The sequence below is a fragment of the Pleurodeles waltl genome, chromosome 4_1 (assembly GCF_031143425.1).
Source record: "Pleurodeles waltl isolate 20211129_DDA chromosome 4_1, aPleWal1.hap1.20221129, whole genome shotgun sequence".
NCBI lineage: Eukaryota > Metazoa > Chordata > Amphibia > Caudata > Salamandridae > Pleurodeles > Pleurodeles waltl.
In genome coordinates, this window is record NC_090442.1 from 748,392,406 (window position 1) to 748,416,736 (window position 24,331).

At 43.7% G+C, this 24,331-nt stretch overlaps 1 protein-coding gene across 1 annotated transcript in view; it reads left to right on the plus strand.

The window, feature by feature from the left end:
* Positions 1–24,331, plus strand: part of SND1 (staphylococcal nuclease and tudor domain containing 1) — a 1,722,638-nt gene that overhangs the window by 1,075,421 nt on the left and 622,886 nt on the right. The window contains exon 16 of the mRNA XM_069229374.1: positions 7,145–7,254. Coding sequence (XP_069085475.1) covers positions 7,145–7,254 — 110 coding nt within the window. The remainder of the gene's footprint in view (positions 1–7,144; positions 7,255–24,331) is intronic.

Sequence of the window (24,331 nt, forward strand, 5' to 3'; positions counted from 1 at the left end):
TTTTAAGAATAAATTCATTTAATGTTAAACCTATCCCGCATGAGGAAGTGCACACACTTTCAGAAAGAACACATTGGCAGAGTTTGAATAGCCTGGATTGCAGTACAAAAAAAGAACAAAATGGACAAATAGCCATTTGTTTGAAAAGAGCAGAGAGTTGGCGATTTCAATTATTTTGATAGGATGGTGATAGTCTTTATTTTGTGAGCCTTTCACACGTCCTTGGTGTTTACCACCCCTTCCTTCTCCCCCCTTCCCTTCTTAGTTTCTTTTGTCATTAAATATTACTTGCAAACACTTTGCTTCCAGCCACCACTGAGGGTGCTCTGGGATTAGTGTGTGTAATTTGATTACGACAGCCCTTGGCAGCCTTGGGTTGTTTTGCTTTTCATTCGATATTCTGTCCTTTGCAGCAGTGCAGAATCGTGTGTTGCGCAACAGAGCGTGGGTGGGCAGGACACAGCTCTGGGGACAATACTAACTCGCTAACATTTTCCGAGGGGCCAAACACTTCAGTCTGTGGCGTGACCGAGGGCTGCCTTAATGCTTGCAGTGTAGCACTCAGTGGTGGGAAAGGTGTAAGCTGGACGTAGGACAGTGACACATGTACATCTACCTCATGGTAATATTACACCTGGGATTAATCCTGGCTTTCTCCTTGGCTAAATTGTGTGATCTTCGGCAATAGTTTTATTTCACTTCGCTTCTTTTTTCTTCGGTAACTCATATAAGAGGACCTTGAAATATGACTTCAGGATCTGTCCTGTACAAAACCTTTTCTTGTGCTTGATTTAATAAACTATGTTGTCCATATTAATAATAGTAACCCAGGTCAGCCAGAGGATGCATATAACTGACTTGCCTCTTAGTTCACTAATGACATTGTTGTGAGGGTGGGGAGGTATGAATCTTTTTTAATTTGTTTGAAAATTGCCACGTTAAACAAAAAAAACAAAAACTTTCAAAGCACTGATTTACAACGCTTTTGTAAGTTAATAAAATACACTTTTTTGAACTTTGAAAGGACTTTAACATTTTTACATGTTTGTTGCTAGAACGCATTAAAGATTGTGTTCTTAACGTAAGTGGTACAGGGCACCTTCTGTGCATCATTTTTATATATTTCATTACGCCTGTAAATAAATGCTTGCAATGTATTTAATATCTTTACCTACATTAGTGCTTTTTAAAGTAAACAGCCTAGTGCTGCTGTTTAACTGAGGGTCACTGGGAAGGTCAGGAGGGCTGCATGCGGGCCATACTTCCAGTATCACTGCTGTAAGTGTTCAGTGTCTTCATAGCCACTCCATGTCATAAAATGTATACTGCCCTTTCGAAGTGATAAAAAAGAGGGGCTCAAGTTGTAGACAAGTGTCTAATCCTAAATCCTAGATCCATTTTCTCTAGACTTGATGAAACAGCCGCCCTTGTAACGCAGAAGAAGCATTTTTCAGACTACATTAAGTTGAATTTATAAAAAGTGGCCGTTGTCCAAAAATGCATCTTTGCCCAGACAATGCTTTGTCTAGTTCTTTCTTTACCCATTGGGGCAGGCTTCCGCTCACCCCTGCAGTTCCCACCTCTTCCCCGCCCCCAATATGTGAACCTTTTTCTTGGGTTTCGCCGATTAGAAGCAGGAGGTGGGTTGAACCTTTTTAAATGTTTTCTATGATCACATTTAATCAATTATCTTGTAAACATTCTATATAGAAAGCAATTATTTTTTCCCCCACAGCACTGGCTGCGCCCATAGGGCATGCTTTAATTTGAAAAAAATGCTTTCTGCATGCAGCACATGTAACCAACATTTGATTGTGTTAAAATGCGCTGGCATACTGAAGCCATGCCTCTAGGTCTTGCCAATGCTTGTTCAGAGGTGTTTCATTTTGAGTGATCAATTTTTTCAAGGAAGGACCCATCCTAATTGTACTAATCAAATCCTTCCTTCTGGACAGGCTTCACTTGAGAGGGGTGTGCTTGTTGCAGATACGTACTTACTTGAAGGACTGGTCTTGTCTCTTGTTTTGATACCTCCACAGTTAGACTTCAGCCACATTCCTGCTGCCACTGGATGTCAAGGCTGGATAGGTTACCATTTATTGAGGTAATTCTAAGCAGTTGTTTCTCCCACTTAAGTAATGAAGGATGGTGACTGCTTGAAGCGCTTGATGTTCTTGTATCTGCACACTTGCCACATTGTAATACTAGCGATCTTTAGGTCTTGCAGCATCCAGGGTTCATCTATTGTCTCTGGCAACCCCAGAATGTGATTGACTTTTATAACCATTTCAGTGTTTGGAACAGGAGACACCCATAATCTATTTTTAATCATTTTGTGGGTCACCTGAGATGAAGCAATACCAGGTGTGGTTGTCTCTGGCAGTGTATCATGTTGAAATATCAGGACTCCGCATGTATAAACCTTATATCGAACTCCTAAGTACAGATGTGTATGTGGCAATACCTTATGTCTCCTCTGGATTCATGATGCTTAATTGTCATTAACATTACCTTCACATCCGAGTTCACAAGTTGACATCTTTTTAGCTGGCTTGAAGTTGTCGTCTTTCCATGTGGACGAGGGTCTAGTGTTTAAGGACCAGAAGACACTACTGCAATGTTTTTATATCAACAAGCGGGGGTGGTTGCTCTAGTAAGCTATGCAGTTGGCATTGGGATTGCAAGATCCCCAAGAGTGCTTAATTGTCCACCACTCCTTTTGGCAGTGCCTAATACCCTTAATCCTGGAGACTGACACATACATGGTGAGCAAGTGACGCTCCCCAAAGTTATCACTGCTCTTCTGGATGTGGGGCACTCCAAGAGGAGATGTTTGTAGAATGTTTGTGTAAGGTCTGTTGTTTGCCCCTCTGATACTCAAGGGGTCATGCATGATCTCAAAACCTCTTATTTCTGATAATTTGATGGCTAGAATGCAGTTTAATTTTGTTGACACATCTCATTGCCTGGGTGATGCGCATTGTGAGGTCTGGAGTGTCACGTTATCCTTGTGCATTTCTGGTTACCCAGTCATTTCTCGTGCACAAACTTTCACAGGGTAGTAAAAGGCTGGCCTCCACTGCTTCTCTGAGGGTGCTACGAATCTAGTGTTCTGTCAAAAATGACATGTAGTTCTTCATCCTAGCCCTCAGTTGTGGAGCTTGACTGCTTGTTCTTCAGTGACCTGGTGCATGGGCATCCACCTTTTCCAGAATTAGCTTTGTGCCTCACTGTTGCCCATTTGAAGACAAGGCAAGACAGTTGTCCCAGGTGACCTTTGTGTGTGTGTCTCTGCTGGCATGAACCTCATGACCATGTGCAAACCTGGAATACTTTTCTGTCTGTACCATACATTTCACAGTTTCTCGGAGGGAGGGGGATCATGGGTCAATTGTGCATGTTATTTAGTCATCTAGAGAATTTGATGGGAGTTCTAGAACTCAAGGCTACTTATTCATTCTCCTCATCAGTGCTAAGATCTGTGATGTTTTCTAGGAGGTTATATTGGCTCCTGCTCACCAGTAGACATGTCACTTCTAAATTTATTGATGACCTATCTTCTGTGTGCCTTTAGGAATCCATTGTGTGCACAGCTTCGACTTGCTTCACAGTTAAGTAGTCACAGCTGAAGCTGTGAGACATCATTATCCCCTTTAATGTTTCCTGTGTCCATGTGCCACATTGTGATCCATATATGTGATAATTTGTGTCCAAATTATAACCATCTTTTTCAAAATTCCTTTTTTGGTAAAGTTTTGCATTTGCTGGGCAGTGGGCAGCCCATGTTGTGAAAACTATACATGTATGCATGCACCCTGGCAACACTTGAACCCTGTAACACGTAACGTGTGGAGAGGCATTTGGCTGTCTTGGTAGGGTGACTGGACAGTCCCGGTTTTCCAATGACTCTCCCGTTGTCCCGACACTTGTTATAAATAGACCAATGTCCCGGTTTTGGTAGAGATTCAGTGAGACGGCACATTTATCACTGTGCTTTGGAGGCTCATGTTCACACTAGCCCCCTCTTGACACCACAGACAGAATTTTGTTTAAAAGATTCTCCTGCTGTCCTGCCTGTCTTAATTCAGGCAGCACAGCAGGACTTAATGTGGGGATGGTGGGGGGCAAATAAACCCCTGCGAAGCACATCACCCAAGGACAGAATAACAATGTCCCATTACTATACACTGCAGCATGGCCAAGCAAAAGAGGAAGGCTTTAATTTTCATGCTACAGAGGTAGCACGAAAATTTAGACTTCCCTGGCTCTGTGTATATACGTGTGTGTGTGTGTGTGTTTATATATATGTGTGTGTGTGTGTGTGTGTGTATATATGTGTGTGTGTGTGTATATATATATATATATGTGTGTATATATATATATATATATATGTCATTGACATAGAAATAGGACTCAATGTTGACTCTGGTCAGGGCATTGTGAACATTTAGTCCTATTTCTAGGTCAGTGGCTGTCCCGTTGTTTTGTTCTGAACATCTGGTCACCCTATGTCTTGGGGCTCGGTCGCGGAGAGTGGAAGCGGGGACTAAATTGAGTTTGGTTCAATGGCGACGTGGTTGACTATCAGAATACAGGCGTGTGGTTTTGAAGGATGCATTTCAGTTCAGTAGAGCGCAAAAAAAGTGGTCTTGGAAGCGCATTCCTCGGCCTCTCGTTTTGGTGCCTGGCGTTGAAATCTGTGGCGTCAGAAAGAACTGAAGCAAAGCCTTTGACTGACATGGCTGTAGTTTAAAAGTGTTCGTCAGGGGCTCTATCAATGGATTCGGCGTTCCGTGTATTGTTTCCCTCAAAAGAAATTAAAAAGTGACGGGCGGACCTGCTGTTCTGCTGACACGATCCTGGGGACAAACGAATATATTTTGACATCAAACGGCGTTAGTTTAAATCCACAGAAATGGTTTCATCGTTCTGAGCGGGAATGAAAATTAAATAGCACAAGGGTTGATTTGAAAAACGCCGGTCGGCAGGTGAAGTATTTGGCTTCTGTAAATAATAAATAAGAGGTTGACTTGACTGTCTTAATTACATTTTGAAACCTCTGCACCAGGAAATGTTCATCCTGCTTTTAAAACCTTAACACAATTAAAAACAAGCATTTGCAATGCAAACGGTCTCGCATTTGCTCGAGTTAGAGGTGTTAGCGTTGTAAACTCCTATCTGGACTTTTCTTGCCACATAAATTGGAAAAAAATAAAAATAAACGAGTGTGATTGCGCTATGTAAAACCCAGCACAATCGCACGACGTGGAAAATAAAAAGATAAAGTAGTCCAGAAACCCCATGAAAAACATGGAGCCACGGTGCGCTCAAGGTGGTCTAAGCAACGGGAAAGGCATCACGTATGCATTCCTTTCGCTAATGAAATCAAACGGATTTTAAAGGGCAAGCCCACGAACCTATGAAAATGATGGGCTTAACATGGGTGCGGTTAAAAGCCCACAGAGATTACTCTCTTGTGCGCTCTACCCTAAAAATAGTTGTGGGTTAGAAGGTGGCCACCTTTTATCACAGAGGGCAGTTGACCAGGATGAATTAGCTAGTGGAGCCTCCTAATAGGGTGGTTTTGTTCTAAGCTTTGCAATTTGTTAAATGTAGTCTAGCACACTTTTTTTTTTGTTTTTATTTTTTTACTTTAGTTTTGGGAGCCTACAGCCAGTTAGGAGGGGAAGGGACATCATTGCGAGACACATACATAACGTGAAAAGCAATTGGGTAAAGACATTGAGGTAGTGTTTTATGTGTTTATTGTGGAGTTATGGCTTTGAGTGCCTGTAAGTAATTGTTGTGTTATATTCTTCACATCATGACAATTACAGAAGCACATTGTCAGGTCCTTTTCTTTGGTGCTAGCATAGGGGTTTTAAAGGAGTAGATTGGGTGGCAGAATAGTGGGCTATATTCTCAGTTAATCAATTAGGACTTACAAAGGGTAGCAAATCACCTGTGAGGGTATCAAGGCGCTTGCGTTGGTAGCGGCTTCGCTGTGCTCTGTTCATTCGAACCGCCATGTTGTGAGTCCTTTTCTGAAGTCCCTGAGTGATGCGGCGTTCTTGAGCTGCAGAGGAAGGTCGTTTCAGGCTTTGGCCGCTAGGTGAGAGAATGAGTGTCCTCTGCTGTTGATCAGCAGATCTGGGAGGTGTCTGCGAGGAAAAGGGAGGCAGATTGCAGCTGTCTGATCGGTTGCTGTAAGGTCATTAGTTTGTTGATGTATGCTGGTCCTTTGTAGTGCAGGGCTTTGTATGCGTGGGTCAGCATCTTGAACTGGCATCTCTTCTGGATTGGGAGCCAGTGGAGCTTCTTGATCTGTGGTTATGAGAGTCTGCCTGGGGATATCCAGAATGTGTTTTCATGCTGTATTTTGTATTGTCTGTAGCCTCTTCCGGAGGCGTGCAGTGATTTCTACACAGACTGTTATCGTAGTCCAGTCTGCTGGTGTCGAGGACTCGGGTAGCAGTCCTCTGGTGTTGATTGGGAGCCACCTGAAGATCTTACGCAGCGTGCATAGGGTGTGGAAGCAGGTGGACGAGACAATGTTTACCTGTTGCTGCATAGATAACTTGCTGTCCAAGATGATGCCGAGGTTGCAGGAGTGGTCTGTTGGGGTGGGGGAAGGGCAGAGTTCATCAGGCCTCCAAGTGTCGTTCCATGGTGAGATTTTGTTACCAATGATGAGGACTTCCTTCTTGTCGCTGTTGAGCTTGTGACAGTCCGCCTTCATCCAGTCTGCAACATTCACCATACATCTGAACTTTCATGCACTGCTAAGAATTGGCACACAACACACTAATGGGGCGCGACCCACAGTTTGGGAAATACTACTAGTGCGCATGAGAGCTCTAATGTGCATCGTTGCACAAGATAGGCTCTACGTTGTTGCAAAATATGTATTCAATTTAGTTAAAAGATGCTATACCACCCTCTGAGTTCCGTAGATAGTCCAAGTTTCAGTTTATCCCTACCATGTACAACAGTTGTCATTCTGTTCCTTGACTTATTTGGTGCTTGTTGGCATGGGCCAGCTGGACGCAGCTGATGGAGCACCACTTTACTTATTCTGCTCCCTGCTGCTCTCTGGGTTTGAAAAGCAATAATAAAAGATCTTCTCTCCTTTCTTGCTCCTCAGGTATTGAGTGTCCCCGAGGGGCCCGGAACATTCCCAGTGGGCCGCAGGAGGGCGAGCCCTTCAGCGAGGAAGCCATGCTTTTCACTAAGGAGCTGGTGCTGCAGCGAGAGGTAGGACCCGCCTTACATTTTACTCTGTTGTCTGCAAATGCCAGTCTCGACAGGGTGCATCCCTAGAAATGTTTGTGAACACACTCATTTTTATTACAGCAAATTCTGTGGTTGTTAAAAATGTTAGCCGTTACTAAAACACTGATGTGGGAAATATGGTGATTTATTTGTGTTCTTAATTTCAGATATTGCTTAATCTAAAGCATGCAACACATTTTTTCCTTAAATCTTTTCTTCATGCCTTTAATTTATAGACTGGCTAATATACTTTTTGTTGCCCAAAATCTTCTGGCCAAAATGGTATCCATAGACTGTGAATATTTGTCTACTCAGTATCTGTCCGGTAGCGGGGCTATGAGGTCCATGGCATATCAGAAGCTCATGACCCATCGAATACAGGGTGCTGGTTCTTTCATGAGTGTTGAATGAATAGTTATCTACATCACACTGTTTGTGGTGCCCTCCGTGCACTGTTTTTGCGACAGTGCCAAGACTCCCTTTATGCCACAGAACAAAATGTTTAAACTTTGGTTTTGGAAGAAGTGGCCATGCTTTTTAGAGCTTGTTGAAGGCCTGTTGAAACCATTGTTTTGTTGACAGTGTAGGGTTTTAACCATTTTCGGTGAGGGCAAAATAGTCATATTTTTATTAGGGGCTCATATAATTGGGCCATTGCTACAAGGGGAAGCTTCTTGGTCATTTATTAATGCACAGAACTTTTTTTGCACATAGAGAGAACGATTAGCTTGGGGGTGCGGGTTGACAGGGGTAGAGATTGGCAGGATTTGGAAGACCTCCATTTTGTTGGCATGCAGGGTTTTCATTGATGAATAGGGTGCTTTGGGAGGAGTAGGTATTGTTATGAGTTGCTGGTAGATTACAAAGTATTGTTTGACAGGAATTGGTTCAGAGAAAGTGTGGCTTTAAAACGTTTTTCTGTAGAGGCAGGCTTTGACTGAAAGGGTTTGGTAGGTGTTGCTTAGGAACTTACATTTTTAGAGTGTTGTGATTAATGTAGAAGGTTGGCAGAGGTTGCTTTTGAATTACGTGAATTCTCGGGGGGTGCAGTGTTTGCCGGAGAGGTATAGGGTTGAGAGGAATGGATGTATGCAGTCATCCTAAAGTTCTGGCAAAAATGGATTTGTGGGCAAAGATCATAGCCTTGTAAGTCTTAAAATGACAGAATTTGTCCAAGATTGGGGACATTTGAGGGGTTGACGTTGACAAGAACTGTCTGGATTTGTAGTGAATCCAATGTAACTTTTATTGGGACTCAGGAGGTTAGCTTAGCCTTTTGGCTTGCAGGCATGTGCCCCTGCCACCTAGTGACTTTAAACCTACTTGGCTTGTTCTGTCTTAGTCCATTTTTTTTATTATGTATGGCTGCTGTTTATAGTTAGAGAAATGTTTTTGATTTACATTATCAATGCCAGTCTGTGAAGATGTCACTATCCGCGTCATAATCAAGTGATTTAAGTAGGTATTCACCTCATGTCCCTTTCTCACTTACATGTGACAGGAACATAATGTGCGCTTGTTGGTAATTGTTTACTTGTTTCTACAAGCCTGCCACCTTATCAATTGTTTGGAAACTTACCTGTGTCAGGGATCCTACCAGATGTGTATAAATACATCTCAAACAGACAAGGTTAGCAGAGGGATTCCTTCCATATGCCATCTACACTACACATCACCTTGCTGCAGAAATCAGCTTTGTGTCACCGTAGAGTGACCTAGAGACCTCATGCCAAGATAACAATTGTTTGGGGGGGAGCTTCACATGGACATGGTACTGGCAGATTAGGCTTACCACACCTAGCTCTTGTTAAGTTTGAGATTAGGTTCTCTTAGCTTAGCTTAGCTTCGTTTATTGCAAGATGGTGGGGGGGGGTCTTTATATTCATGACTCATCTTCACAATCATGCTACTTATATTGTTCATTATCCTAATCATTTCAGCTAATGCATTTTACAGTAGATTGCAGTGCTTTCAATAAATATATTGAAAACTTTCCTGCATCTCCTTCATTGCCTGTGACACAGACTTATTGCTAATGTAAGAAAAGGATAACTTCCATTCCACCATGACTCCCCTGAGATGTCGCACTCCAGAGTCCATGTGTAAGACTGCCAGAAATCATCTTGTACTGTTTGGGTTTTGGTGAGGTACTGCATGTGAGCCGGGAGGGTTGGACCAACAGTTGTGAGTTGTAGGATTGGCCTAGTCGCCTACAAAGAAAAGTGCTGTCAGCCCTAAACCAGCAGTCTTGCCTATGAGTGAGAGTCGTAACTATGACAGATTGAGAGAGAATTTTTGGCGGATTGTGCTGTATGTCAAGGGCATGATTTGCTTGAAGCATAGGCCTTCAAAGAATGATCAGTTTTCTGTTGAGGTTGCAAAGGTTGCCTGAGATGCAGAGTTAGTGACTCGTCTATTGTTTCCAGAGGTTGAACAAACGTTTCTCAGCAGACCTCACTTAAGGAAAATTTCTAACATTCCATTGCAGTAGAGCAGGAACCACTAATGTGTTTGACTCCTCCATGATTGGAGGTAGTGAGTGTTTGTGCAGGTCGGCTGATGGAAACAAGTGGGTGAACACACTTCAGGTTTTTCATTCCTCCCATTCCAGCCCTGTAGGTTCATCACCCCAAATAATTTAGGAAGGATATTGGTTCCCATAGCTTATAGGTGAACCCTGCATTCTTGTACTTTCAAAGGTCTAAAAAAAAAAAAAACTGCTTATACTGGCAACCATTTTCAGACTGATAATGGCTAGCTCTTGAAGTACAAGCACTACTATACCTAGTGTAGTATGAATGTCGTACACTGGCTGTACCAATAGCAGCTATGTCCCATTAGTGCCGGTTGATAGAAATTTGTATTGCTGACACTCAGCAGCATTTCTAGTTGTCAAAAAGGCATCCAGAGTTTGCCATTAAGCTCTGCGTGGCAGTGTTGGCTGGTATGCTCAGTTATAAATCTCTTCAGATCTGAATATAGTGCGACGTTAGGTGAGTGTACTTCCTCTTCATTATTTGTCGACTACTTTAATGTAATTCAGACAGATGTTGATGACATACACTCAGTGACTCCTGTGGTTGGGCAATTGGTGGCCTGCCTCCTACTTCAGAGTCCCATTTAGCAGACTGAAGTGTCTTGGGTGAAGGATGAACTTGTCGGACATTACCTTGCCTGTACCATGAAATTAAATAAAACCTATTTCTCAGGTCCACAGCGATTGTTTGTTGCCCTGGGTTCCTGGGATGACATCCCCTGGTTTGATATTGCCCACTGTCTGATCACAGCAGCCAGTTAGCTTTGGTCTTCTGTTTTGCACGGTGATGATACTGTGGCTTTTATCCTATTGTTTGCTTTGAAAATAACTCCAGAGAGCATTGGTCTGTAATATTTTCATCACTAGTCTCTACTCATGCATACTCCTGCACTTTGCTGCCAGAGGGGTTTTTTGTTTTCTGTAGATTTGGTGGTCTTGCTCCTCTGGTCTTTATGTAAACAGGCAGCATTGGCTTTCCAGCCCAAAGTGTATGAGGTGCCTTGTGGTCTCATTGAGACCTCCATTCTTTTACTTTGACTTCAGGCCCCGGAGTCGGAAGGGGCCCCTTCATGTTCTGTGCTGACGGCTTCAGCCTCCGTTCCAGGGGGCACCCAGTGATCCATTCATGGATGTAAATTGGTGCCAGTTGTGCCACTTGGACCTTCACCGGTGCTGAGTCAGACATCAACACTCCTGGCACCACCTGTGCCCCGTGTGGCACCACCCCCATCGCCAACTCACACGGAGCCAGATGGTCATTGTTCTGCAGACTTTGATGCCACCAGGGGCCTTGCCCGCTTTGTTGGATCCTGAGCTTTATTCCTAAGGGCTAGAAGGGGTTGCTGGACCCTTTGGAACACCAGCTCAAAGACCCCATGAATTGACTTATGGACCCAGGTGAAGTCAGTGGTGTGGATACACACCACTACCACCTTGCCAAAAGATACTGGCATGCTGTCACCCCCTAACATGGCTACAGAGGAGGAAACTTCATATTTAATGGTGGTGCAGACGCAGCTGAATTCCTGGACCTCGAGCTGCCTTTGGTTTCAGTCAGGACTAAGCTCCTGACAGAGGTGCTGGAGCTCCTTCTCCAAAACCCCTGCTACCCTTTAATGAAGCCCCTACAGATGTCATACTGGGTACCTGGTCCAAACCCAGCACGGGACTCCTGTGAACAAGACACTTGACTGCCGCCATCACCCTGCACTGGGTGACCCAGGTTTCCTGATGTAACCCCTCCTGCCCCCACCCCTGAGAGCTTGGTCATCTAAGCCTCCACCTCCCATGGTGCATTCCCTTCCACACACCCCTGATAAGGGAATCCAAGTGGGTGGATACACTCGGGAAGAAGATGTGAACACCACTTGCCTTTTGGGGCGTTATTCCCACACACTGGGGAGGGGGGGGGTACGTTTTGGCTAGTGCTGCCACAGGTACCAGAGGAGTCCTGGGCTGTATGTTCCCAAGCAGTTGCTGATGGGAGAGGCATCTGGTCTCCGGCAGAGTCCAGACTCCACTTCACCCTGTTGGAGCGCTGGGCAATCGGACTAGCCTTGAAAGCTTTTTTCCCTCACTCAGAAGGAAGGTAGTACAGGTGTTGACTGATAACACCATTGCCATATGGTACTGCAACAAGTAGGGGGGTGCGGGTAGGGTCGTCAATCCTTTGACACTAGGCTCTGGATGTGGCTGGAACTGGGCATTTCCCTGGTACCTCAACCTCTGGCGGGCTCTCTGAACATCAGAGCGGACAAACTCAACCAACATTGCTTAGTCGATTACAAATTACTTCTCCATCTGAAAGTGGTGCAAGATCTTTCAGCAGTGAGGAGAGCCTTGGTTAGATCTGTACTTCTCTGCAGAGAACACGCAATGTCAGCAGTATTGTGAGTTGGAACTTCCAAGGAGGCAATCGCTTGGCGATGCTTTTCGTCTAGAGTGGTACTCTGGCCTCCTGTATGCTTATCTGCCCATACCAATTCTCCCCAGAGTTCTCAAGAAGATAGACTAACCCCCTAATTGTAGGGGGGAGATATAAGTCTACTAGATGCCAGGGAATAAAAAAAAAAATAGTATGGTGGTGGCGGCTACCAACCAGTATGGGCATGGTTCTGCCCCCATCCCAACTGAAGGACTTTGGGACGCTGCCTGGTAGAAAAATCCACAAGACCTAGACACATCTGAAACCTACACATCTGGGTGAGTCCAGGGTGGTGTGCTTCACATGCACCCGCACCATTTTCTTACCCACAATGCCCTGCAAACCTCAAACTTTGCTGCAAATCACACATTTTGTCCGCATTTTTGTGATGGAACCTTCCGGAATCTGCAAGAATCCACATAATTCCTACCACCCAGCATTGTCTCATTTATACCGATAAAAATGTTGCCCCTCTTGTCAGCCTAAAAGATTTTTTTTTTTTTTCAAACTGCCCTTTTGGCTCCGCTTTGGTTCCCCCTCAATTTCAACTTGTTTTTGGCTCTTCCCTGTCACAGGCACTTGGCCCACCTAAACAAGTGAGGTATCGTTTTTACCGGGAGACTGAGGGGAACATTAGGTGGTAGGAAATTTGTCCCCGTGATCCCACACAGAAATCTGAGAAAGTTGTTGTTTTTTTTGTTTAGGTAATTTGAGGTTTGCTGAAGATTCTGGGTAAGAAAAACATTGGGGGAATCCACACAAGTCAGACCTTCCTGGATTCCCTCGGGTGTCTAGTTATCAGAAATGTTTGGGTTTGGTAGGTTCCCCTATATGGCTGCTGGGCCCAGGACAAAAAACACAGGTTCCCCTCCCCCCCCACACACACAAAAACAGGTAGTTTAGTATTTTATAATTTTGATGTGTCCACATAGTGTTTTTGGGGCATTTCCTTTCACGGGCAATAGACCTATCCACACAAGTGAGGTACCATTTTTATTGGGAGACTTGGGGAACGCTGGGTGGAAGGAAATTTGTGGCGCCTCTCAGATTCCAGAACTTTGTCACCGAAATGTGAGGCAAGTTTTTTTTTTTTTTAACCCAATTTTGAGGTTTGCAAAGGATTCTGGGTAACAGAACCTGGTGAGAGCCCCACAAATCACCTAATCTTGGATTCCCCTAGGCCTCTAGTTTTCAAAAATGTGCAGGTTTTGGTAGTTTTCCTTAGTTGCCGGCTGAGCTAGAGGTCAAAATCCACAGTTAGGCACTTTCCAAAAAGCACGTCAGATTTCTATGTAAAAATGTGATGTCCATGTTGCGTTTAATGTCGCGAGCATTAGTCCTACCCACACTAGTGAAGTACCATTTTTATCGGGAGACTTGGGGGACAAAGAATAGCAAAACTAGTGTTATTGCCCCTTATCTTTCTCTGTTTTTCCCTTTGCTTCAATGTGGTACTGCAACAAGCGGGGTGAGGTCGTGGAACCTTTAAGAGGCTCTAAGTCTCTGGACATGGCTTGAACACCAGGGCATAACTGATGGTTCAACACCTGGCAGATTCTCTGAACACCAGAGCGGACGAACTCAGCCGCCGATGCTTAGCGGATCACGAATGGTGTCTCCATTCAGAGGTGGCGCAAGGACTCTTTCAGCAGTGGGGAGAGCCTTGGTTAGATCTGTTCCCCTCCGAATGCGCAATGTCAGCAGTATTGCGCATTGGAGTTTCCAAGGCGGCTATCACTAGGTGATGCTTTTTGTCTTGAGTGGAGTTAAGGTCTCTTGTACATCTTTCCGCCCATACCACTTCTGCTCAGAGTTCTCAAGAGAATCAAGAATGACCGGGCCCAAGTAATCCTAGTGGTTCCAGATTGGGCACAGAGTCCGGTATCCAGAGCTTCTCAAAATGAGCATCAATCCTCCATTCAGGTTGCCTCTTCGGGAGGATATTCTGTCACAGCAGCAAGGGAAGGATCTCCACCCGAACCGGTCAACTCTGCGGCTTCATGTGTGGAGATTGAGCGGCGGCAGTTGATGATGATTTATGACCTCCCTCCCAAAGTCTGTAATGTAATTGTGGCAGCCAGGCGTGTCTCTACCAAGATGGTTTACGCCTGCCGTTGGAAGCATTTTGTATTGTATTGTACATATCTATCAATCTATATAGAAGACCGTGACGTCACAGGCTGCTGCAACAACGCTGACAAAGCCACGCGGATCCGAACGACGACACCCGATTCGAAGTGCCCGCCAGGGAATTCTAAGGTAAGGAATCTGCAGCTAGTCTCTACCAGATAATTAATTACCGAAGGTAAGTAACTTGTTCGTCAAAACAAGACACACATTGACAAAACCAAAAGGCTAACCACCAATGTCAGACCTGTTGGCTTTGCCAGTGCTTGTTTATTTTAACTCCCCCCCCCCCCAAGACACCACCACCCCATCCCCAAAAAAAAACATCATCATATTCAAACTGGTTTCACTGATTTTTGCATTATGCATATATTTTCGGGAAAACGAACCTGCATCAACACATTTTACTAAGTGATGCTTCAAAGAAATGGCACCTAAACTTTAACAGTAGTTTAGCAAAACGTTTTTTTCCCAGTTGCATTTTTGTGAACATTTTATTTTGAAAGCAAAGAATCAACTATCTTGCTTTCAAGCTTCTGCAAATATTTGCATTTAACTAGAGAGCATACTGGGAGCATTATAAGTAGCCTCATATTAAACTTTGCAAATTTGTGTGTACACATTTTCAAACGGGAACCACAGTCAGCAGTGCACTCTGAGCTTACCACTTTTTCTTAGTGTTCACCCTAATAATAAAGACTTTGCATTATTGAACTATAAATACAAGTTCAAACAGCATTAACATATAGACACAAATATTAACTTAACTGCAGACAGTGCCTTCCCTATTCCATAATGTGGTACTGTAAACTGGTAGCCAAAGGGTTTATACTGCTGGGAGAGGGTCCTGCATGTCCCAAGGACAAAATAATAATGAAAACGTGTTGCCCTTGACCCCGAACTGTATGTCCAGTGCATCAGGGCTGTAGGAATTTGGCGCCCTTGTACTCTGCTGAGAACTTTTGGTTATAATACCACTGTTATGTGAAACCCAGTGTCATGTGCTGATATTCTGTTTGCATGTTAAGTGTGTAATTGCACGCATAACGCTTGTGTAGCACATGTATTTTAGATTGACTCGGTTTGCTGGAGCTAATGGGATCCATTTGAATGCCACTGGTTTAGTGGCACAAGATGGAGGATAAGGATGGGTTCCCCAGACTGCAAGTGTATCACATGCATTCCTGTGTCTCGAGTGTGGAGACCTGGGCACAAATTGAGGAGAATGGAGTTTCAGAAATATAATGAAGCCCCTATTAACATAGGACTGCTGATTTGGTGTTCTGGAGCACTGTCATCTTATAAATGTGAGGTGTGGGTCTGTCCTTTCTGCTGTTAAAGATGAGAAAGCTACTAGATATGGCCTGCTCTTTTGTCTGTCAGATGATTGCTTCCAGCGCGCTGATGACAGCCAGGTGCCAGAGAACTTGCACTTCATAATGCACATATTTTGAGTACTCCTGCTTGGAGACAACTCTGTTCGAAACACAACTGTCACAGTAACATGCCGAAGATTGGTGTGACCATGCAGACCTGTCTAGCAAGCCCCTAACTGTACACGGGTGGTGTTGCAGCCCCCCACAAAGAAAGGGCCAGAGCCGTGAAGATGGGAGCATTTCTTAAGCTCACCATAGTCTGAAGTGCAACACAGCCAAGAGCAGGTAAACGGAGGGCTTAACTTACATAAGGGCAAGACTATCACGCTGCTTAATCAAGGGTTAAAAAAAAAAACCATTGAACTAAGTTGTTCTGCTACGGAGTGAGACTGTTTTTGGGTTATCTGCACCCATGCCTAATCCCTGTAGCTTTGGGAAATGTAGACCATAGTTGGAAGGAGGGAGGCACTAGAGGAAAAAGAGACGCAGCACTTAACGATTAGATGCCATTGAATACAACCCAATATTTTTCTTAACGTTTTGTGTAGTGTTTAGTTTTGCTGAGGTTCAAAATATTCTCTTTCCATAAGAGATCAGCACTGAACTGAACATTACATTGTCTATTTGTTAAATCTGTCAATCAATCAGTCACCCATTTGTATGACACACAGCTGCTTGCAGTGAAGCGTCTTGGCGCTCAGGAAATTTACAACCAGTAGATCCAGCTTGTTTGAGTTTGGACCTTTTGCCTTCCATGTTACCTCTTTGAAAAGCCTGTGACTGCTCACCTTGGCTAATCTGTGAGTTGAGTGTGAAAGGGCTGCACTTGGCCCAGTTTGCACTGCCATTGCAAGGAGGGCACAGGTAGGAAATGACTTAAACCACCACTGTGTCGACCCAGTAGCTCCTGTCTGCCATGTGGCACTAAGAATGGGTTCCGACAGCTGATTACTAGACCACCTGCAGTGATCTACACCTCGCATCAAGGTCACAGGCTTTGATTCTGATATCTCCTGCTTTGTAGATCATTAAAGTGAGATCAGATCAGTTGGATGATTTCAGCATCTGTGAACTAGCGAGGAGATACCATTTAGTTTGTCATGCACATAATGCAAATGTTCTATAATTTTTCATTTCCATCACAGAAGCGGAATTTAAATCATAAATTAGCAATCCTGCAGTGCTCAAATGTAGTTACCACGCCCCCTTTTCGAACCCCCGAAAAGAGCTGCATTAATTGCTTTATTTAAAGTATGTTGTTGGGGGTAGTTATTTTGAGGTGCTCTTTCTACAGTGATTGCTCTGCAAAACATTGCAGACCTGAATAGAACTCTGCAGGTGCATAAGTACCTCAAACCCTTTTAAATTTCGCAATTGCCTCAGCAGCTGGTGCATAACTTATCGCTAACTTGGGCATCTCTGAGCTGGTGAACTGTGGCAAGTCACTGGTAATGGAATGACCCTGACTCATCCTCCGCTCGAGGGCCAGTCAGTGTTTTTGAAACGGAAGGGTACTCGAGTGGGTCATATTAATCCTTTTTCCGAGCATGGCCAACCTGTAGAAAATTCTTAGTTGGTATGAGTTTTAATACTGTCTACAACTCTTAAAGAGTTGAGGATTCTATGCTGGAGGAGTTAATGGTCTTGTCATTTTTATTTATTGATCACAAAGTGCTCACCACGAGTCCAAACCTTAGTTCTTACTATGGATTCCACTGTTTGAAAATGAGGCTCTACCAAAGACTTAACTTGGAGCTACCTCCCCAGGCTCGCATATGGAAAGCCTCGCCCTCCAGGAGCATCTCATCCAGGGGCAAATTTCCGGCACTAAACCCAATCTCATCCTCTCCTGTTGTATAAACATGTAGTTGTGCCTTTTTTCTTTGACACCGCCTGCTTCTAATTCAAGAGGCAGTTCTGCCTGATGAAAAGGGAGAGGGTTCGTTATTGGCAGAGTGCTCAAGCCATGCTGGGTGCTGCTTTTTTGCACAACAGCCTGTTCATGCAGAATGCCTCTTGTGTTGTCAACTAGGTTCAAACCCATTTGAAAGCCTTGCTGGGAAGCCAAACCCATCATGATGGCTTCTTCTTCCTCACGAGTACAACAGATGTGCCCTGTGCTGATAGGAGTACCTGGGTGCTCCATGTAAGACTTGGGGCCTGATTTAGATCTCGGCTGAGGGGAATACACTGTCACAAATGAGACGCATATCCTGTCTGCTGTATTACGATCCCATTCTATCTTACGGCGATCGTAATACGGCGGATGGTATATCCGTCACATTTGTGATGGAGTATTCCCTCAGTCGAGATCTAAATCAGGCCCTTAGTCTTTCCTCTTACCTTATGTATTTGGTTGATTAAATAGTTTGCACAGCATTGAGGTCTTTACTGAATAACTGAAGCTGTCAGAGTAGAAAAGACGAAGAGTGACCCGTTTGTTGCAGAGAGGTTTGGTGATGAGCAGTGCAGGATGTTATAGGCAGGATCATTGGGAATATGCAGTTTTGCATCTTTGTTTTCTTGCATCACTATTGATTAGCTGCATTTGTCACATGATCCATCATCTGCTGCATAATCCGCAGATGTTTTAACAAAAAATGTTTTGCTTATTGCTATATTTGATTGTTAAACTGGTACTAACGAGTTCGAACATTTGCCCATACAGTATTATAATGTATAAAAAATTGAAAAATAATTAAATAATTCTGCCAAAAAATCTGCTGCATTAATACGCTTAATTTGACTTTTTTTACTGCATAATTTAGTCAACCCTGCCACATAATTTGGTGATCCCCTGTTGCATAATTCTAGTGGCCCTGGTTATAGGGCAACAATACCTCCCGCCCCGTTACCTAGATTTTCTGATGGATTCATAAGATGCCAGCAGAAAGCCACCTAGTTTAACCGTTTTTCTGCTACAGTGGCATCTAGCCACCCTACTTAGTCTACAAATTTTACTTCAGTCCCCAAATAGTTCTCTCCTTCCCTAGTCCCCAGGAGTGATGTTATGGCGAGACACACCGATTAACTGCTCGCTGCTCTTAAAGGACACATTAGGAATGTTGTGTGTTTTAAAATATGCCTTTCATGTGTTTTATTTCCATTTTTCTTTGATTGGATGGGATTCTGCTCTATCTTTAAGCCACCTATTTTTTTTAATTTCATTTTCTTAATTTCATTAGTCTGCACAGTGTAGAACGTCATTTAATACAGCTAACATCGATGTATAACACAATCTTGTACTATTTCCCTTCACATATATGTAGTCTAATATACACCATATTTCAGTAGCCTGCTGAATGTGGTCCGTTTTCGAATTACGTTCCCCTCTGTGCTCTGTCGTTAAATGTAGTTTTTAAAGTTACTTTTTGTAAACAAGTCTTGGCTTGGCTTTCCTGGGTAAGTGATAGGTTTCTTGCGTCAGTCTGGACCACAGTGTGCAGAGTCCAGACTCATATCATGCAGGAATTCACAAAAAAGCCCTTAGGTACTCCCAATCCACGATAACGTGATCATAAGGAAGTCATGGCTGCATCTGATAAGGGGGCGCGGCAGTTACCAGTTTTCCTTGGAACAAGAGCCCGAATGTAGTCTACTTCCATTTTCAAAGTCTGGTGACCATTGCTTTTAAGGTTGTTGATCTATGTTGTGTAGCATTGGAGATTGTTCTTCAGCTGTTGACTGTAGGTTTCTCTGAAGCTGTGGTCTTCATTCTGGCCATTTTCCTGATTACACTCGTGTTTTGGATGTGTTTGAGGCAGACCGTGGACTTTTGTTAATTTCTTTGAGCATCAATGTAGCCCAATAATGGTTTCTCCTAAGAAGTAGACCCCTTCAACTATAGTGTTCACTGAGGGTCTTTGGGGTTGCTTACATGAGATTGTAATGAGACATCTGGGAAGCCTAATTTAGGTACATAAACTACTACTGGGTTATGATCCAGGAAATCTTGTGCGGTATGTGGGCATGTACCTAATGGCCACTGCTCTTTTTGGAAAATGTTCAGTGTTTCCCATTCCTGTATTTTCAGTCTGGTGCAAGAGCTTTTGTTTGGGAGGGCCTGTAATGGATTTCTGAAGGGTGTATTTCATTTTCTACGATGTCCAGTGATGAGCGAATGGAGAACTCAGCCACACATCAGTGAAGATCTACAACTTTAAGATGGAGGAGAGGAGGCCCTGCCCCTATCCCGATTGTAGTGCTTGTGCTCTGATTAGCTACTCAGTTGCTCCTTTTTTCGTTAATGCATATATATTTTTTTTAGCTTGGTGCTCCAAGATAGGTGTCTGCCATTGTGGAATGGTAGAATACAAGTTAAAGAATAAAAAATGGCATTGCATCATGATGCATGTGCACGTGTGTTAACGCTTGTTCACGTGTTGTCGTGCTGCAGCAGCTTGTATGTTTTTTCTGATGCTGTTCTGCATCAGCACATATGCATTCTAAACCAAGACGCCTTATGCCTCCCTTTAAAGAAGGTGGTAACTTATTCCTTTTTCAGTGTTAGTTTACAGGATGTGACTTCAACAAAAGATGCAGAACTTTATACACAGTAACGCGTTTCGGGTTAGAGCCAAGAAGCCCTTTACACACAGGTTTGTGGTTTCCATGTTGTCGAGATTGAGGACTGGCGCTGCAGAGAAAGGACGTGCTAGTATTGGATTTCTGAGGCTGTAAATTATGCTGGAACAGAAAGCATGGTCCTTTTACTTTTTCTCTTTGACTTTATACCCAGTCGCTACGGCTTTAAAGCCAGAGATGAGGTGTTCTTTGTGTTACAATCGGAATTTGTGCATCTTGTGTGGCCAACAGCAGCGGACTGGGAGCCAGTGCTTCATCGGATCCTTGGGTATAGGGTGCCGCCGCCCCTCGCATAATACTGCTGGCTTTACTAGTCCTGGAGAAGTACGCTCCAGTGACGTGTCGCTTTATAGAAGGGCTGGAAAAGAGTCCGTGCGCCCACAGACCGGACAGTTAATGCGGAGCCCTTGTGTGAAGCATTCACAACAGCTGCCGTCTGAACCATAGACTGCAGCGCCACAAAAATCAGTGTTCAGCAGTGTTGGTGTGCACATTGAAATGTACACGAGCACACTACACTGACCGATCACTTACCAGAACCCCCATGCTTGTCCTCTGTCCCATTTGTTACTGTTCTCTGGTGCACACGTGGCTGGTCATCTGTGCCCTCTCGAAAACCACACCTACCACAGCCTGATGACCAATGCTTGAATGTGCAAGGAGTAAAGGTGGCGTGCCTTTTGTTCAGTCGAAAAAAAGTGGAACAAGGGCTACAGTGAGGATTAGCTGATGGGTATTGGAAGTGGGAGAGGGCCAGACTCCTTACGTTCTCGAACATGATAGACATCTAGTTGCAGATTCCTTACTTTAGAATTTCCCCCGGGTGTCAGTCTGAATCCAGAGATTTTTCTTGGGCAATACCCCTGCGTGCCGTTAAGTGTCAATAGGTTCTGTGTCAGTTGTCGGCGTCGTCCATGCCAGATTTAAAGTCACAGGTCATATATAGGGGCCACCCTCACCCTGGCTCACTGACATCCATTGCTTTTAAAGACTTTCTACTCCAGAAGCGCATAGCCATGAAGAATACTGACCACTGGTGCATTGCATCTAGATCCCTGAAAGGAAAGTCCCTAGAAATCAGTTTGCAGAGTCGGGAGGCCACACTGGTCATACAAATTTGAAACTACAAGTCCCAGAATTTAAAAACAGAAAAAAAGTTTTCATGTCAACGTAGCAGCAGTTTCTTTAGGGGAGATAGAGTGCAGAATTGTGTGCTAGGAGCCTTCTGTGTCTATAATGTGACGTTTGAGAGTTTAGAATTAATAGTAGACGTTCTTCCTTACACAAGTTTGATACTTGTAGGTGGTGATTTATTTTCAGGGAGGGTGAGAAGATGTAGATGTGATCCATTCTCCACATCAGTCTCCTCGTTCCAGATTTTTTTATATAGACATCTGAAGCTTCATTTCCTGAGGGAGCAGTCATGTGGGATGACTTCTGGTTCTCCTCTGCCATGTAGGATGATCTCATGTTTGTGATTAATGGTTGGGCAAGGGATGTCTAAGCATTGCAGAAAGGGGCACAGTAGCTCCATGCACGTGTGTATCTGGAATCATAATGGGCTAGAGAATTGGTAAGTGCTCCTTGAGAAGCCTGAAGTGGGGTGCTAAAATAGGAAAGCCTTTGTTGTTCTCAAATCACAGCATCCTAAAACAAAAATCTCCAGTTGGTATGCAATGTTTGCATCTTCTGTTTCCGTAGCACATTATTGCCACAAATAGGCTATAGGAACTAAGATGAGTCTTTGGCCCATACAGTTACCAGTTATGCTATGTCGCCTGAGATTAGTTTATTCTGAAAGGTGAACAGGTTGTCCTTAACATGGTCTGGGACGTGCGCCGGTACAGAAGTAGGACTCTAAAGTGCTTGTGACCTTTGGGAGCAGAAAGTCATAAATTAGACTATTCAGCAATATGGAAAAGGACCACCATAATGCACTTAGCCCCTTAGATTTGTATTTTAGTATAAAACATGGGGACATTTGAATGTGACTAGCACACAGTTATCTTGGTAACTTAAATTGCACAGTGAGGTCCACAGTTTAATTCTGCATGAGTAGGGAAACCAATGGTGGATGAGCATGACCGTGAGACTTGTCTCCCATCCATTTCTTGGAATTTAGCCAGCACACTATAGGGTACTTGATAAGGTGCTGCAACAAGTCAAATCTGAGTGAGGGAGAAACAGAAGAGGCAGCACAAGTTTTTGGAGGAAGCTAGATTGCTTGGTGGGTCAAATTCTCACATCACTGTGCAAAGCTAGTTCCTAGACTGGCAAAATAGTCTTGATGAGACCTAGACAGAAGGCTTCTTAAGAGAATGCCCTTTAAGTATCAGTAGTTCCAACTCAATACTGGAATCAACCATTCTATGAAACTCCCAGGCAAATTTAGTAAAATTAAAAATTGTTGTATGTTTAAAATGAGACAGAGAAGACAAAAATTGAATCAGTCACCAATATTTTCGGAGTAACCATTACATTCTGCACTTTCTCCATTGGACAAGGATAGTCAAATACATTTCTGCATATTACTGACAAGTGGCTACTGAAGGTTTCCTTCCACTCCAAGGGCCTTTGCATGATTTCCAGGTACAGGCTGCCTTTTACTTTAAATCAGGCTGGAGTGACTGGAGAAGTGAATAGCCTTGTATTGTTAGGCACAGTACACCACTTCCAAACTTAGCGTGTCTGTGGGGTTGCCTCTTGCTTTCCCTTTACCAGAAGACTGTTTGTTCTGATCTTCAAAGTCTGTGTAAGCTAGTAGAAGTTAATTTGCCTTCCCAGTTTCAGGTTGTCTTTATTGCTGACAATAGAGTACTTGGCTTCTATTGGGGAGTTCACCTTCTGGATACCAATTCTCAGCCAGTGTATGTTGGCTTAGTCAACCCCTTTCAAGTTTCACAAAAGAATCTTCAGACCAGTGACAAACCAATTACAACTGATTTGCTTTACAAGTGTCCATACTTGCAGACGTATTTTCTTTTTTGAGCACACACACGTTTGAGCTCCGTTGGTTATGTGGCACACAACCTCTAACTGCTTCCATCTCTGAGGTCTGTTTGCAATCCCTATCCTGAAGACTGACTGGCAGCAGACCTCCAGCATGTGAAGATCACCAGTGTAACAAGAAGGTTCAATTTCATTGCCTTCACATGTATGAAAACATTTCATAGGTGGGAGGGTGGAATGTCCCTGCTGTCTTCCACCACAACCAGCTGCTCCCTAGTTTACTGCAGGTTTCTCACTTGTGTATACAACAGCACAACGCGAGTTGCCATTTTGAAGCTTTTCAGAATATCTCAACTCCTAACGATAGTGGGTGGGATGCTCCTGTAAAAGGCCTTTTGCGTTTGTTCTCTCACATTTCAAACCAGATGAGAAAGTAAACACTACGCGCTTACTTTCAGTAGCCATATCTTATCACGTTTTAACGGCAACTCCTGCAATAAGAGCCTCAGATCTGAATTCTCAATTTGCAAAGTTGGAAACCAGCAAAATCTAGTACAGAAAAAATCACTACTGTCATCCAAAAGAAAAAAAACTTATTTTTTACAGTGTTCCTAGTAGGCCTCCACATTACCAGGCTGCGCCAGTCATATGAGAGAGAGCGCAAAGTAGAATGGTCCATATAAAAGATAACTTTTTATTTGCTGTGCACGAGCTCATCAGCTTTCTAACTAATGCGATTTGTATTTTAGTTCACAGAAATGTCTCTGGACTGGCATTCAAAAAACGAACCTGTGCCACAAAATCTAGGGTATCTAATGATCCCGCCATGTACCAATTTAAACCTGTGATTGGTCATGGGAGTAAGTTTACATTTGTATGTTGGTTTATGAGTGAGTGCCACCTGTTGGTAGAAATCTGTGCAACACTTCTTTTTAGTTTAGACTTTCTGGTGAAGTCATTTAAATGGGGTGGAACAACTTGCTAGATTGGTGACAGGATAACTTAAAGTTGTCCTCTTCCAGTTCTTGGAAGTAATGTATCTGCATTTGTCACTTTGCAGGA